Source organism: Coregonus clupeaformis, unplaced genomic scaffold, assembly GCF_020615455.1.
Source record: "Coregonus clupeaformis isolate EN_2021a unplaced genomic scaffold, ASM2061545v1 scaf2555, whole genome shotgun sequence".
Taxonomy (NCBI): domain Eukaryota; kingdom Metazoa; phylum Chordata; class Actinopteri; order Salmoniformes; family Salmonidae; genus Coregonus; species Coregonus clupeaformis.
The window spans coordinates 48,224-65,318 of NW_025536009.1; the positions used below are offsets into that span (position 1 = coordinate 48,224).

Here is a 17,095-nt window from a genome sequence, read left to right on the forward strand (position 1 = left end):
GCAGTAGTGTTTACAGTAGTGCCATGTTACAGATGGTAGCAGGCAGCAGTAGTGTTTACAGTAGTGCCATGTTACAGATGGTAGCAGGCAGCAGTAGTGTTTACAGTAGTACCATGTTACAGATGGTAGCAGGCAGCAGTAGTGTTTACAGTAGTGCCATGTTACAGATGGTAGCAGGCAGCAGTAGTTTACAGTAGTGCCGTGTTACAGATGGTAGCAGGCAGCAGTAGTGTTTACAGTAGTGCCATGTTACAGATGTAGCTTAGTTTATAGGTAGTTTAGTGGGTAAGAGCGTTGTGCCAGTAACCGAAAGGTCGCTGGTTCTAATCCCCGAGCCGACTAGGTGAAAAATCTGTCTGTGCCCTTGAGCAAGGCACTTAACCCTAATTGCTCCTGTAAGTCGCTCTGGATAAGAGCGTCTGCTAAATGACTAACAATGTCAATGTAAAAATTTTCAGGAGTCTTATGGCTTGGGGGTAGAAGCTCTTTAGAAGTCTCTTGGACCTAGACTTGGCGCTCCGGTACTGCTTGCCGTGCGATAGCAGAGAGAACAGTCTATGACTTGGGTGGCTGGAGTCTTTGACCATTTTGAGGGCCTTCCTCTGACACCGCCTGGTATAGAGGTCCTGGATGGCAGGAAGCTTGGCCCTAGTGATGTACTGGGCCGTACGCACTACCCTCTGTAGTGCCTTGCGGTTGGAAGCAGAGCAGTTGCCATACCAGGTGGTGATGCAACCAGTCAGGACACACTAGCTGTAACCGGTGTGAAATGGCTAGCTAGTTAGCGGTGCGCGCTAGTAGCATTTCAATCGGTGACGTCACTCGCTCTGAGACCTTGAAGTAGTTGTTTCCCTTTGCTCTGCAAGAGCCGCGTCATTTGTGGAGCGACGGGTAACGGCGCTTCGAGGGTGACTGTTGTCGATGTGTGCAGAGGGTCCCTGGTTCAAGCCCAGGTAGGGGCGAGGAGAGGGACAGAAGCAACACTGTTACACGGGCAAATTCAAATCTGGACCTCAAAGCCATTTTCATTCTTCCCCTCTAATCATGGTCTGATTTAGACCTGGGACATCAGGTCAGTGCAAGGAATGATCAGGTAGAACAGAACAGCAGCAGTACTATGGAACTCCAGGCTGGGATTTGAATACCCCTGTACTACACCAAGAAAGAATACTGTTGTCAGCTAAAGATTTTCTCCGTTTTCACAAATGTTTGTTATTCGCCTTGTCTGGGATTAAGCAGAACACAAATTGGCATTGACCATTGGTGAACACTGACTGGACAATAAAATAATCTTATTCTTCTCCTAGATGCTACACAACAAGCATGTGATGGTGCGTGTGGGAGGAGGCTGGGAGACCTTTGAGAGCTACATGCTGAAACACGACCCATGTCGGATACTCCAGATCTCCAGAGTGGAGGGGAAGACCTCTCCCATGTCCCCCAAGTCCCCCAACACCAAGGACCTCACCGCAGACAGCTACCTGGTGGTAGCCGCACATTACCGCAGCAAGAAGTAAAGATGGCCGCACACTACCGCAGCAAGAAGAAGTAAAGATGGCCGCACACTACCGCAGCAAGAAGTAAAGATGGCCGCACATTACCGCAAAAAGAAGTAAAGATGGCCTCACACTACCGCAGCAAGAAGTAAAGATGGCCGCACATTACCGCAAAAATAAGTAAAGATGGCCGCACATTACCGCAGCAAGAAGTAAAGATGGCCACACACTACCGCAGCAAGAAGTAAAGATGGCCGCACATTACCGCAAAAAGAAATAAAGATGGCCGCACACTACCGCAGCAAGAACTCAACTGGCACTTCAACCAAGGGGATCAGTTTGAGCAAGGTGAGGATGGTGGTGGCCTACTACCACAACAAGAAGTAAAGATGGCCGCCTACTACCACAACAAGAAGTAAAGATGGCCACCTACTACCACAATAAGAAGTAAAGATGGCCGCCTACTACCACAACAAGAAGTAAAGATGGCCGCCTACTACCACAACAAGAAGTAAAGATTGCTGCTTACTACCACAACAAGAAGTAAAGATGGCCACCTACTACCACAACAACAAGTAAAGATGGCCGCCTACTACCACAACGTAAAGACATTCATGAGGACCTGAGGAAATGACCTCTTGCCTTTCCCAACTAGCTAAACTGATTGAAATGACAGTGACACAGAGAGCAAAGCCAGCTGACGCAGTGTAATTCCAACCAGTTGCTTGTACAGTATCTCTTCTAGTTGATGTAAGCCACAGCCAGCCCACCTGAGCTGCAGAACAGACAGTGGCCAGCAGGTATATATCCCCTGTCCTAGCGGTCACGGCAGACTAGCGTCATGGTGACTGTTTGATTTGCATTTCCAGCCTATGAGAATAATCTATGCAATCATTTTGACAATAATTTTTAGCCTGGGATTGAAGCTGGTATATTTGGTACTAAAAGCACGTTTTCTAATGTTACCTTGTGTGTATTTTGTTTGACTTTAGCATTCAATCATTTAATAGTGTGAAAGTATGACTTCTGTAATAATGGGTATATATTCTGAATAATGACTGGATACTGGTACAGCTGAATCTGGACATGTTCTTCCTATGGTTCCACCAATCATGGATTCTCCTACGGTTCCACCAATCATGGTTTATCTCATATGGTTCCACCAATCACATTCCTCCTACCGTTCCACCAATCACGTTCCTCCTACCGTTCCACCAATCACGTTCCTCCTACCGTTCCACCAATCACGTTCCTCCTACCGTTCCACCAATCATGTTTCTCCTTTCCTTTTTTTTCTCTTCTGAATATGCAGCTACACTACAACAAGGAAAGATAATCATGGCTAAAACAATGGGTTTTAAATGTATTCATGTAATCACACCGTTTCCTTCACTATCTGTCAAAGTACAGGCGTACTGGTTACCATGACCAGGGACTTGTCTCTGGCTTGAGATTTTGCTTTAAAGACCAAAAAGTTCCACCATTAATTCTAATGGAAGTCAACATTTAAAATACGTTTAAAATAATGCTACTAGACCTATGTTAAAAGTCCTGACTAATATGAATAGCTATACGTAGGATGTGTTTGTATTGATTGGTGATTTATGGATTTCTCTGTAATGTCTATTACTTTCTGCAATATGCTATTATGAGTGGTTATCTTTTCACTAGCTAGTTGGGGCTCTCCTGTTTGAAGTTAAAAGCTTTTGCTAATTTGTTAAGGAACACTATTAACGTCATTATTGTGAGAAGATTATTTCTGAGGATTAAAGAGACAATCAAATGTAGAATATTTACTTTAATTCATGTGAATGGCGATATGATAAAATGATCGAGATAAAAATGTATATATGTGAATGGCGATATGACTGATCCAGATAACATGTATTGTATGGTTTATCTACGATAACTTAGATGTGTGTCCATTCAACCTTATCCTCTGGCAAATTGCTTGAGAGCTGCCTGGTGGACAAGACTAGTGTTGATTGATACTTTACTGACCCCTACTGGTAAGTTACAGTACTGCCAATGGCCATCCATTACAACGTGATGACTGGCACTGACATGTTCCAAGAAGCCTTGTGAAACCAGACTAACCGACCTTCACTCAACCAACCACCAGCGCAACCTCCAATAAACTCTAATCCTCTTTTATTCACAATTAAAATTTAACCTGTTTTACAACCGCATGAAAATTGAAGTCAATATCCTTCATCCCATGTTATTTGGTAGTACAGACAGATCACTGCCGGGTTACATTACGGATGAGAACTATGAACTAACCAGGAACAAATAGAATTCAATAACATCACTTTATTCACACGAACTACTACAATACATATACAATCACCAACACAACACATCCATGTTATAATACAACTTTATTGAATATATTTAAAAAAAGAACGGAACATTAGAAGAGAATCATTTAAACAGAACAGGGCCCGGTTTTCCCAAAAGCATTTTAAGGCTAAATTAATCGTTAAAACCTTCGTAGGAGCATCATACAATTTCCGAGCGGTTTCCCAAAACCATTGTTAAAACGCTCCTAATCTAATAAACTGCCTCGGACCACTCTGAGAACAGCTAAACGCGGGGTTTTGTTGCTCTGCCGCGTCACTTTATACACAGATCTCCGCTAAACATCCGCCTAGAATCACATGGTTTATCCGTATGTGGCCGCCGATAACTTCAGAACAAAGTTGACTACAAATACTAAAATGCCAGTATCTTTGCAATTTATACAAACAGGCGACGTACAAACATCTGCTTCAAATGCAAAACGATGACTGCATTAAAATATGAAGAGTAGGCGATAGACCCATTTTAATCATATTGAAATACATTTCATGTTAAATCAATTGAATTATATTTTGCTACTTGAAGGCTACTGTCTGTAATTTGTCTCAATATATTTGATATGTAACCTAACGTGAACAATGTGTCAAGTCTGTGATTCAGTGCATTTTATTGGGTATAAGCGTTAGAATAAACCGCCTCTATTTGCAGCCGTAGGTGGTTAACTCTAAGAGCTGATTCCGTCATCGGTATTGTGAAATAATTATGTTAAGGTTAAGATTTTAATGGAGAAAGATGATCCTATCAGTAGACACTTCGTGAACGCACTTAGTGAACGTTCTCTCTGCGTGGTGTTTTGGGAAACGCACGTTACATGTCATATGCATCATTAAAACACCCAGTTCCATCGCTATTGGGAAACTGGGCCCAGAACAGACCATTCAACTATACTGAACAAACAAACGAAACATGCAACAACTTTACTGAGTTACAGTTCATATAAGGAAATCAGTTAATTGAAATATATTCATTAGGCCCTAATCTATGGCCTTCACGACTGGGCAGTGGCGCAGCCATGGGTGGGCATAGGGCCCAGACAATCAGAATGAGTTTTTCCCCACAAAAGGGCTTTATTAAAGACAGAAATACTCCTGTTTCATCTGCTGTCCGGATGGCTGGTCTCAAGACGATCCCGCAGGTGAAGCTGGATGTGGAGGTCCTGGGCTGGCGTGGTTACACATGGTCTGCGGTTGGACGTACAGCCTAATTCTCTTAAAACGTTGGAGGCGGCTTACGGTAGAGAAACTAACATTAAATTCTCTGGCAACAGCTCTGGTGGACATTCCTGCAGTCAGCATGCCAATTGCACGCTCCCTCAAAACCTGAGACATCTGTGGCATTGCGTTGTGTGACAAAACTGCACATTTTAGAGTGGCCTTTTATTGTCCCCAGCACAAGGTGCACCTGTGTAATGATCGTGCTGTTTAATCAGCTTCTTGATATGCCACACCTGTCATGCGGGTGGATGATCTTGGCAAAGGAGAAATGCTCACTAACAGGGATGTAAACAAATTTGTGCACAAAATTGAGAAATACGCTTTAAGTGCGTATGGAACATTTCCGGGATCTTTTTATTTCAGCTCACGAAACCAACACTTTTACACATTGCGTTTATAGCCCTGTTCAGTGTAGAAGACACCAGGTCGTTCACACAGGAGATAAAACACACTGCTGCCGACACCAACTGTAGGGTGAGGGAGTCTTCACTGTAGGAGAAGTGAGGGGAGAGTAGTATTATAGACCCTGTCCTGGGATTTCCTACGATCTTCTGTAGAAGAAGCCCTTTACTGGGGTGTGCAGAGTACTCAGACAAAATGAGTATCGATGGATATGGGCAATTGTTCCGATAGGATTATGGTATCTAACAAGAGGGAGGAGGGTAGGGGGGAAAAATATGAAAGACAGACGCACATCCTTCCTGACTGGGTGTTCAACTCTTCCGCCCACTTCAAGTTGAGAACACACACGGCTCCATGTTATTTTTTTTGGGTCTATACATGTAGATGAGCATATTACAAACATCTTGGTCCTCTGTAGCTCGGCCGGTAGAGCACGGCGCTTGTAACGCCAAGGTAGTGGGGTTCGATCCCCGGGACCACCCATACACAAAAAAATAATGTATGCACGCATGACTGTAAGTCGCTTTGGATAAAATCGTCTGCTAAAATATTTTAAGATTTTTTTAAAAATCTAGCCTCAAGCATATTTAAAACACTTCCATGTTGCGCAATCAGTCCGTCAACTGACAATCTACAGATACGATTCAGAGTACGGCCAGGTCAGCACACCTCCTACCCCTTTCCGCCGAACGACTTGTGATCATCATAAGTCAAAACAGGTTACATGTGCGTGTTCATGATTGTCTCAGCTTCTCATAGCCGATTTGGGTTTTTTTAAATAGTAAAACTCAAACCACTCGGACTCTACAGACCCGGCTCCGGACCCCTTAATGATCCACTCTTATCTCAAACGCCGCTCTAGCTCAGTCCCCGTCAACCACAGACTAATGGTTATCACAGAGTACGTTCACAGGAATAATTCCACGTTAAACTGATTGTGGCAGTAGGCAGATTATGCAATAGTCATGTAAAAACACCTTATTCTGATTATCTTAAAAATGTAAGAAAACACACACCTATTAAAAACACGTTTTCTGATCTGCACACAGCACCGGTAACGCACGCCTGTTTAGCGCGACTGAAGTGAGCACCGGTAACGCACGCCTGTTTAGCGCGACTGAAGTGAGCACCGGTAACGCACGCCTGTTTAGCGCGACTGAAGTGAGCACCGGTAACGCACGCCTGTTTAGCGCGACTGAAGTGAGCACCGGTAACGCACGCCTGTTTAGCGCGACTGAAGTGAGCACCGGTAACGCACGCCTGTTTAGCGCGACTGAAGTGAGCACCGGTAACGCACGCCTGTTTAGCGCGACTGAAGTGAGCACCGGTAACGCACGCCTGTTTAGCGCGATTGAAGTGAGTTTGGACGGCAATGTACACGTTTTAGAAATCAAATATACTTCCCCCAAAATAACATGGTCGTTGTGGTAGAACATTTATTTTGATTTGATTTCCTGCATTTACCAGTGCCATCAGGGAGCCTGATTTCAGATGTCCGCATAAACAGGATTAGGCAAAGCATGTCAATGTTTTAATCAAACTATTATATTAATCAGACTACCCACAATAGTCACATTGTGTGCATGTAACCGTACTCAATGGATGCAGAAGACAAATCCAAAAAAGGTACAAACCCTGAAATATGTAGCTCAAACAATGTTTAGAGGGGTTAGAAGTGCTAAAAATCACACCCTGTGATTGGGGCTAAAAGAGTTAATCCAAATCAGGGGCCTTTACCAAAATAAATGACAGGGTTTTGTTGCAGTGGGGCGTGAAGGAGGGTTGAGAAAATAATACATAAAAACGGATGAAAAATAGAACATTGGGACAGTTTAGGAACTAGAACAATTGAAACGGAACTAAAATATTGATCCGGGAATTCACAGGAGAGGTCATAGTGCTGTAGGGTCATAGTGCTGTAGGGTCATAGTGCTGTAGGGTCATAGTGCTGTAGGGTCATAGTGCTGTAGGGTCATAGTGCTGTAGGGTCAGGGTCATAGTGCTGTAGGGTCAGGGTCATAGTGCTGTAGGGTCATAGTGCTGTAGGGTCAGGGTCATAGTGCTGTAGGGTCAGGGTCATAGTGCTGTAGGGTCATAGTGCTGTAGGGTCAGGGTCATAGTGCTGTAGGGTCATAGTGCTGTAGGGTCAGGGTCATAGTGCTGTAGGGTCAGGGTCATAGTGCTGTAGGGTCAGCTCATAGTGCTGTAGGGTCAGGGTCATAGTGCTGTAGGGTCATAGTGCTGTAGGGTCATAGTGCTGTAGGGTCAGGGTCATAGTGCTGTAGGGTCATAGTGCTGTAGGGTCATAGTGCTGTAGGGTCAGGGTCATAGTGCTGTAGGGTCATAGTGCTGTAGGGTCAGGGTCATAGTGCTGTAGGGTCATAGTGCTGTAGGGTCATAGTGCTGTAGGGTCATAGTGCTGTAGGGTCATAGTGCTGTAGGGTCATAGTGCTGTAGGGTCATAGTGCTGTAGGGTCAGGGTCATAGTGCTGTAGGGTCATAGTGCTGTAGGGTCAGGGTCATAGTGCTGTAGGGTCATAGTGCTGTAGGGTCAGGGTCATAGTGCTGTAGGGTCAGGGTCATAGTGCTGTAGGGTCAGGGTCATAGTGCTGTAGGGTCATAGTGCTGTAGGGTCAGGGTCATAGTGCTGTAGGGTCATAGTGCTGTAGGGTCATAGTGCTGTAGGGTCATAGTGCTGTAGGGTCATAGTGCTGTAGGGTCATAGTGCTGTAGGGTCATAGTGCTGTAGGGTCATAGTGCTGTAGGGTCATAGTGCTGTAGGGTCATAGTGCTGTAGGGTCATAGTGCTGTAGGGGCTAGTGCGTGAGGGTCATAGTGCTGTAGGGTCATAGTGCTGTAGGGTCATAGTGCTGTAGGGTCATAGTGCTGTAGGGTCATAGTGCTGTAGGGTCATAGTGCTGTAGGGTCATAGTGCTGTAGGGTCATAGTGCTGTAGGGTCAGGGTCATAGTGCTGTAGGGTCATAGTGCTGTAGGGTCAGGGTCAGGGTCATAGTGCTGTAGGGTCAGGGTCATAGTGCTGTAGGGTCAGGGTCAGGGTCATAGTGCTGTAGGGTCAGGGTCATAGGTCAGGGTCATAGTGCTGTAGGGTCAGGGTCAGGGTCATAGTGCTGTAGGGTCAGGGTCAGGGTCATAGTGCTGTAGGGTCAGGGTCATAGTGCTGTAGGGTCATAGTGCTGTAGGGTCAGGGTCATAGTGCTGTAGGGTCAGGGTCATAGTGCTGTAGGGTCAGGGTCATAGTGCTGTAGGGTCAGGGTCATAGTGCTGTAGGGTCAGGGTCATAGTGCTGTGGGAGGGTCAGGGTCATAGTGCTGTAGGGTCAGGGTCATAGTGCTGTAGGGTCAGGGTCATAGTGCTGTAGGGTCAGGGTCATAGTGCTGTAGGGTCAGGGTCATAGTGCTGTAGGGTCAGGGTCAGGGTCATAGTGCTGTAGGGTCAGGGTCATAGTGCTGTAGGGTCAGGGTCATAGTGCTGTAGGGTCAGGGCCATAGTGCTGTAGGGTCAGGGTCATAGTGCTGTAGGGTCAGGGTCATAGTGCTGTAGGGTCAGGGTCATAGTGCTGTAGGGTCAGGGTCATAGTGCTGTAGGGTCAGGGTCATAGTGCTGTAGGGTCAGGGTCATAGTGCTGTAGGGTCAGGGTCATAGTGCTGTAGGGTCAGGGTCATAGTGCTGTAGGGTCAGGGTCATAGTGCTGTAGGGTCAGGGTCATAGTGCTGTAGGGTCAGGGTCATAGTGCTGTAGGGTCAGGGTCATAGTGCTGTAGGGTCAGGGTCATAGTGCTGTAGGGTCAGGGTCATAGTGCTGTAGGGACAGGGTCAGGGTCATAGTGCTGTAGGGTCAGGGTCATAGTGCTGTAGGGTCAGGGTCATAGTGCTGTAGGGTCAGGGTCATAGTGCTGTAGGGTCAGGGTCATAGTGCTGTAGGGTCAGGGTCATAGTGCTGTAGGGTCAGGGTCAGGGTCAGGGTCATAGTGCTGTAGGGTCAGGGTCCGGGTCAGGGTCATAGTGCTGTAGGGTCAGGGTCCGGGTCAGGGTCATAGTGCTGTAGGGTCAGGGTCATAGTGCTGTAGGGTCAGGGTCCGGGTCATAGTGCTGTAGGGTCAGGGTCCGGGTCATAGTGCTGTAGGGTCAGGGTCATAGTGCTGTAGGGTCAGGGTCCGGGTCATAGTGCTGTAGGGTCAGGGTCATAGTGCTGTAGGGTCAGGGTCCGGGTCATAGTGCTGTAGGGTCAGGGTCATAGTGCTGTAGGGTCAGGGTCATAGTGCTGTAGGGTCAGGGTCCGGGTCATAGTGCTGTAGGGTCAGGGTCATAGTGCTGTAGGGTCTAGGGTCAGGGTCATAGTGCTGTAGGGTCAGGGTCATAGTGCTGTAGGGTCAGGGTCATAGTGCTGTAGGGTCAGGGTCATAGTGCTGTAGGGTCAGGGTCATAGTGCTGTAGGGTCAGGGTCATAGTGCTGTAGGGTCAGGGTCAGGGTCATAGTGCTGTAGGGTCAGGGTCATAGTGCTGTAGGGTCAGGGTCAGGGTCATAGTGCTGTAGGGTCAGGGTCATAGTGCTGTAGGGTCAGGGTCCGGGTCATAGTGCTGTAGGGTCAGGGTCATAGTGCTGTAGGGTCAGGGTCAGGGTCAGGGTCATAGTGCTGTAGGGTCAGGGTCCGGGTCATAGTGCTGTAGGGTCAGGGTCCGGGTCATAGTGCTGTAGGGTCAGGGTCATAGTGCTGTAGGGTCAGGGTCCGGGTCATAGTGCTGTAGGGTCAGGGTCATAGTGCTGTAGGGTCAGGGTCATAGTGCTGTAGGGTCAGGGTCCGGGTCATAGTGCTGTAGGGTCAGGGTCATAGTGCTGTAGGGTCAGGGTCAGGGTCATAGTGCTGTAGGGTCAGGGTCATAGTGCTGTAGGGTCAGGGTCATAGTGCTGTAGGGTCAGGGTCAGGGTCATAGTGCTGTAGGGTCAGGGTCATAGTGCTGTAGGGTCAGGGTCATAGTGCTGTAGGGTCAGGGTCATAGTGCTGTAGGGTCAGGGTCATAGTGCTGTAGGGTCAGGGTCATAGTGCTGTAGGGTCAGGGTCATAGTGCTGTAGGGTCAGGGTCAGGGTCATAGTGCTGTAGGGTCAGGGTCATAGGTCAGGGTCATAGTGCTGTAGGGTCAGGGTCATAGTGCTGTAGGGTCAGGGTCATAGTGCTGTAGGGTCAGGGTCATAGGTCAGGGTCATAGTGCTGTAGGGTCAGGGTCATAGTGCTGTAGGGTCAGGGTCATAGTGCTGTAGGGTCAGGGTCATAGGTCAGGGTCATAGTGCTGTAGGGTCAGGGTCATAGTGCTGTAGGGTCAGGGTCATAGGTCAGGGTCATAGTGCTGTAGGGTCAGGGTCATAGGTCAGGGTCATAGTGCTGTAGGGTCAGGGTCATAGGTCAGGGTCATAGTGCTGTAGGGTCAGGGTCATAGGTCAGGGTCATAGTGCTGTAGGGTCAGGGTCATAGCGCTGTAGGGTCAGGGTCATAGGTCAGGGTCATAGTGCTGTAGGGTCAGGGTCATAGTGCTGTAGGGTCAGGGTCAGGGTCATAGTGCTGTAGGGTCAGGGTCATAGTGCTGTAGGGTCAGGGTCATAGGTCAGGGTCATAGTGCTGTAGGGTCAGGGTCATAGGTCAGGGTCATAGTGCTGTAGGGTCAGGGTCATAGGTCAGGGTCATAGTGCTGTAGGGTCAGGGTCATAGGTCAGGGTCATAGTGCTGTAGGGTCAGGGTCATAGTGCTGTAGGGTCAGGGTCATAGTGCTGTAGGGTCATAGGTCAGGGTCATAGTGCTGTAGGGTCAGGGTCATAGTGCTGTAGGGTCAGGGTCATAGTGCTGTAGGGTCAGGGTCCGGGTCATAGTGCTGTAGGGTCAGGGTCATAGTGCTGTAGGGTCAGGGTCATAGTGCTGTAGGGTCAGGGTCATAGTGCTGTAGGGTCAGGGTCATAGTGCTGTAGGGTCAGGGTCATAGTGCTGTAGGGTCAGGGTCATAGGTCAGGGTCATAGTGCTGTAGGGTCAGGGTCCGTTTATTAGAGGGCTGAGGAGAAAAATAGAACAGAATCTGAATCACTGTTGATCAGGGGATTGACACAGGAAGCAATACAACCACCCTCAGTAGTTAATACACTCCTGTGATAGTGGAGCCCAACACTTCAGAGAAAGCATGCAGGATGGGCAGCCATTACAGTGGGAAGCCCCTCCCTCTCCATGGAACCTGAAACAGAAAAACTTTAGAGATCAGTATAGAACAAAAACCTTTCCACAAACTAGGCCAGTCTCAAGAGTCAAGTCACTTGTAATATTCTATATAATATTATACAGTGGGGAAAAAAATTATTTAGTCAGCCACCAATTGTGCAAGTTCTCCCACTTAAAAAGATGAGAGAGGCCTGTAATTTTCATCATAGGTACACGTCAACTATGACAGACAAAATGAGAAAAAAAAATCCAGAAAATCACATTGTAGGATTTTTAATGAATTTATTTGCAAATTATGGTGGAAAATAAGTATTTGGTCACCTACAAACAAGCAAGATTTCTGGCTCTCACAGACCTGTAACTTCTTCTTTAAGAGGCTCCTCTGTCCTCCACTCGTTACCTGTATTAATGGCACCTGTTTGAACTTGTTATCAGTATAAAAGACACTTGTCCACAACCTCAAACAGTCACACTCCAAACTCCACTATGGCCAAGACCAAAGAGCTGTCAAAGGACACCAGAAACAAAGTTGTAGACCTGCACCAGGCTGGGAAGACTGAATCTGCAATAGGTAAGCAGCTTGGTTTGAAGAAATCAACTGTGGGAGCAATTATTAGGAAATGGAAGACATACAAGACCACTGATAATCTCCCTCGATCTGGGGCTCCACGCAAGATCTCACCCCGTGGGGTCAAAATGATCACAAGAACGGTGAGCAAAAATCCCAGAACCACACGGGGGGACCTAGTGAATGACCTGCAGAGAGCTGGGACCAAAGTAACAAAGCCTACCATCAGTAACACACTACGCCGCCAGGGACTCAAATCCTGCAGTGCAAGACGTGTCCCCCTGCTTAAGCCAGTACATGTCCAGGCCCGTCTGAAGTTTGCTAGAGTGCATTTGGATGATCCAGAAGAGGATTGGGAGAATGTCATATGGTCAGATGAAACCAAAATATAACTTTTTGGTAAAAACTCAACTCAGTCGTGTTTGGAGGACAAAGAATGCTGAGTTGCATCCAAAGAACACCATACCTACTGTGAAGCATGGGGGGTGGAAACATCATGCTTTGGGGCTGTTTTTCTGCAAAGGGACCAGGACGACTGATCTGTGTAAAGGAAAGAATGAATGGGGCCATGTATCGTGAGATTTTGAGTGAAAACCTCCTTCCATCAGCAAGGGCATTGAAGATGAAACGTGGCTGGGTCTTTCAGCATGACAATGATCCCAAACACACCGCCCGGGCAACGAAGGAGTGGCTTCGTAAGAAGCATTTCAAGGTCCTGGAGTGGCCTAGCCAGTCTCCAGATCTCAATCCCAGAGAAGATCTTTGGAGGGAGTTGAAAGTCTGTGTTGCCCAGCGACAGCCCCAAAACATCACTGCTCTAGAGGAGATCTGCATGGAGGAATGGGCCAAAATACCAGCAACAGTGTGTGAAAACCTTGTGAAGACTTACAGAAAACGTTTGACCTGTGTCATTGCCAACAAAGGGTATATAACAAAGTATTAAGAAACTTTTGTTATTGACCAAATACTTATTTTCCACCATAATTTGCAAATACATTCATAAAAAACCTACAAATGTGATTTTCTGGATTTTTCTCATTTTGTCTGTCATAGTTGACGTGTACCTATGATGAAAATTACAGGCCTCTCTCATCTTTTTAAGTGGGAGAACTTGCACAATTGGTGGCTGACTAAATACTTTTTCCCCCCACTGTACACCAGAGCCTCAGCACAGTTCAAATCAGGGGCTGTTACCAGCCTTCATACGAGGTGTCAGGGGCTGTTACCAGCCTTCATACGAGGTGTCAGAAAAGTTCTGGTTTTGTATCAATGGCTCTGGTAAGCCTGCAACCACCATCACACTTACAACAGGCTGAGCAGGACTGTCGCCGGGTCTGGACCAAGGCCCGCAGCAGCGACAGCGTCACCCAGTGTCGCAGCAGCCCGCCTAGAGGGAGAACGCCAGTCAGAACGTTGGTCATCATTTCACAGAGCATTTATTGGGTCCGATTGTAGCTTCAGTAGTGAGCCTCAGAGTCGAGTTAGAATCAGCGGCTGTTACCAGCCTTCATACGAGGTGTCAGAAAAGTTAATTAATTAGTTGAGTCATCACTGGCTCTGGTCCATAAACACCTGGGTCAACTGTAAGGTTATTGATCAACGTATTGATTACCAGGCTAAAACGATTAACACTGGGACCATCAGACTCACCTGAGAAGTGGTCCATCAATGATCATGAGGAAGGTGAGGGATCAGCCCAGAACTACACGGCAGGACCTGGTCAATGACCTGAAGAGAGCTGGGACCACAGTCTCAAAGAAAACCATTAGTAACACACTACGCCGTCATGGATTTTATTATTATGACAGCCTCTGACATCATGGGGACAGCGTCTCCTCTGTAGACAGACCAGCCTCGTGGTCGGTGACATCAGAACCCCTGGAACACATCACCTGTTACGGACATGACTAGACAAATAGATGGTTTGGTAACCACCTAGTTACCGCATAAGACAAATACTTAACTACATAAGAGGCTTTCGCCCCCAGCTCTACAAGATTATCCAGCTAACGTTTCATCAGCCAGGCGACTAGCTAGTTCGATAATTACATCATTGTAAAAGCCCTGGTCTTTCTCAGAGTCACAAATACCAAATCACTAGAATTCAGTAGCAGAACTGGACAACGATATCGTCATAGAAAGACCCAAGATGCTAATTAACACATTGTGCATTGTTAAGAATCACCTTCACGTTAGTTGGCTAGCAAACGTTCAGCCCTGCTGCACAGACCCTATGGACTGTAGTCTAGAGCGCCTGGTTAAATTGTGTTTAGGAGCTACAAGTGGTTAAACTAGTTTGCGGCAGGTAGCTTAGTGGTTAAGAGCATTGTGCCAGTAACCGAAAGGTCGCTGGTTCTAATCCCCAAGCCGACTAGGTGAAAAATCTGCCGATGTGCCCTTGAGCAAGGCACTTAACCCTAATTGCTCCTGTAAGTCGCTCTGGATAAGAGCGTCTGCTAAATGACTAAAATGTAAATGTATGTAACAGTACTTTCCCCGATGGGACAGTATGTTACTACCCAAACGGATGTTTTGACCACATTGAATTGGGGAGAATTAAACAATTGTACATCCTTAGGATTGGTGATGTTAGTATAAAAGTTTATTTTATAAATATTAAAATTGAACTGAAATTGTCAAACCCTGGATAAATATAAAAAAGTTAATCAAACCCTACATGCTGTGACGCCTCATGTATTTAGTTTAAATGTGTAAAGTATTTTACATACTGTGCTGTAAAGTTTGACTGTATATTTTGTTAATATATATATTTTTAATGACCTTTATTTAACTAGGCAAGTCAGTTAAGAACAAATTCTTATTTACAATGACAGCATACCAAAATGCAAATGGCTCCTGCTGGGACCGGGGCTGGGATTAAAAATAAAACAATAAAAAAAATCGGCCAAAAACACACATCACGACAACACTACATAAACAGAGACCTAAGACAACACGGTAGCAACATCCCCTTGACAACATGGTAGCAACACAAAACATGGTACAAACATTATTGGTCACAGACAACAGCACAAAGGGCAAGAAGGTAGAGACAACAATACATCACGCCAAGCAGCCACAACTGTCAGTAAGATTGTCCATGATTGAGTCTTTGAATGAAAAGATGGAGATAAAACTGTCCAGTTTGAGTGTTTTTTGCAGCGCGTTCCAGTCGCTAGCTGCAGCGAACTGAAACGAGGAGCGACCCAGGGATGTGTGTGCTTTGGGGACTGGCAGAACAGGTGTTGTATGTGGAGGATGAGGGCTGCAGCAGGTATCTCAGCGGGAGGGTTTTATAAATAAGCATCAACCAGTGGGTCTTGCGACGGGTATACAGAGACCGACCAGTTTACAGAGGAGTATTGTGTGCAGTGATGTGTTCGATAAGGAGCACTGTTGGCAAATCTGATGGCCGAATGGTAAAGAACATCTAGCCGCTCGAGAGCACCCTTACCTGCCGATCTATAAATTACGTCTCCGTAATCTAGCATGGGTAGGATGGTCATCTGAATCAGGGTTAGTTTGGCAGCTGGGGTGAAAGAGGAGCGATTACGATAGAGGAAACCAAGTCTAGATTTAACCTTAGCCTGCAGCTTTGATATGTGCTGAGAGAAGGACAGTGTACCGTCTAGCCGGACTCCCAAGTACTTGTATGAGGTGATTACCTCAAGCTCTAAACCCTCAGAGGTGGGCTCCCGAGTGGAGCACTGCATCTGTGCTTGAGGTGTCACTACAGACCTTGGTTCAATTCCAGGCTGTATCACAATCCGGACGTGATTGGGAGTCCCATAGGGCAGTGCACGATTGGCCCAAGATTGGCCGGGGTTGGCAGTCATTGTAAATAAGATTTTGTTCTTAACTGACTTGCCTAGTTAAATAAAGTTTAAATAAATAGTAATCACACCGGTGGGGAGAGGGGCATTCTTACCAAACCATATGACCTTTGTTTAGGAGGGGTTTAGAACAAGGTTAAAGGCAGAGAAAGCTTGTTGGACACTGAGCTTTGTTGTAGAGCGTTTAACACAAAATCCGGGAAGGGGCCAGCTGAGTATAAGACTATCTGCATATAAATGGACGAGAGAGCTTCCTACTGCCTGAGCTGTGCTGTTGATGTAAATTGAGAAGAGCGTGGGGCCTAGGATGGAGCCTTGGGGTACTCCCTTGGTGACAGGCAGTGGCTGAGACAGCAGATGTTCTGACTTTATACACTGCACTCTTTGAGAGAGGTAGTTAGCAAACCAGGCCAAAGACCCCTCACAGACACCAATACTCCTTAGCCGGCCAACAAGAATGGACTACCGTATCAAAAGCTTTGGCCAAGTCAATAAAAATAGCAGCACAACATTGCTTAGAGTCAAGGGTGCAGTGACACATCCATAACCTGAGCGGAAACCAGATTGCATACCAGAGAGAATACTATAGACGTCAAGAAAGCCAGTCAGTTGACAAGTTCTTCCAACACTTTTGATAAACAGGGCAAAATAGAATTTGGCATGTAATAGTTAGGATCAGCTTGATCTCCCCCTTTAAATAAAGGACGCACCGTGGATGCCTTCCAAGCAATGGGAACCTCCCCAGAGAGGAGAGACAGGTTAAAAAAGGTCAGAGATAGGCTTGGCGATGATGTGGCAGCAACCTTAAAGAATAAATATATAAAGTATTGAAGTCTGTAGTCAACACATCAAAACAGCTCAACATCTTTGGTTTTGTACTCTTAATTTTGTCATACGCTGGAGGGGGGGGGGGCAGTGCTATAATTTTCTTTCTCGAAACGCAACAAATAATTTGGACGGTCTCTAAAAGTCACTGGCCAAATCAATACACGGACTTGACA

The 17,095-nt window shown here is 46.5% G+C and overlaps 1 protein-coding gene and 2 non-coding genes across 3 annotated transcripts in view; 1 reads left to right on the forward strand and 2 right to left on the reverse strand.

The window, feature by feature from the left end:
* The window catches only part of LOC121531576 (growth arrest-specific protein 2-like), a 31,742-nt gene extending 29,175 nt beyond the window's left edge, over positions 1-2,567 (forward strand). The window contains exon 6 of the mRNA XM_045219639.1: positions 1,308-2,567. Coding sequence (XP_045075574.1) covers positions 1,308-1,517 — 210 coding nt within the window. The 3' untranslated portion in view covers positions 1,518-2,567. The remainder of the gene's footprint in view (positions 1-1,307) is intronic.
* A 10,854-nt stretch (positions 2,568-13,421) lies between these two features.
* On the reverse strand, positions 13,422-13,536 carry LOC121532389. The gene has a single exon (XR_005994293.1). It is a non-coding gene; the product is annotated as a small nucleolar RNA SNORD60 (small nucleolar RNA).
* A 190-nt stretch (positions 13,537-13,726) lies between these two features.
* On the reverse strand, positions 13,727-13,818 carry LOC121532388. The gene has a single exon (XR_005994292.1). It is a non-coding gene; the product is annotated as a small nucleolar RNA SNORD60 (small nucleolar RNA).
* Positions 13,819-17,095: the final 3,277 nt, after the last annotated feature.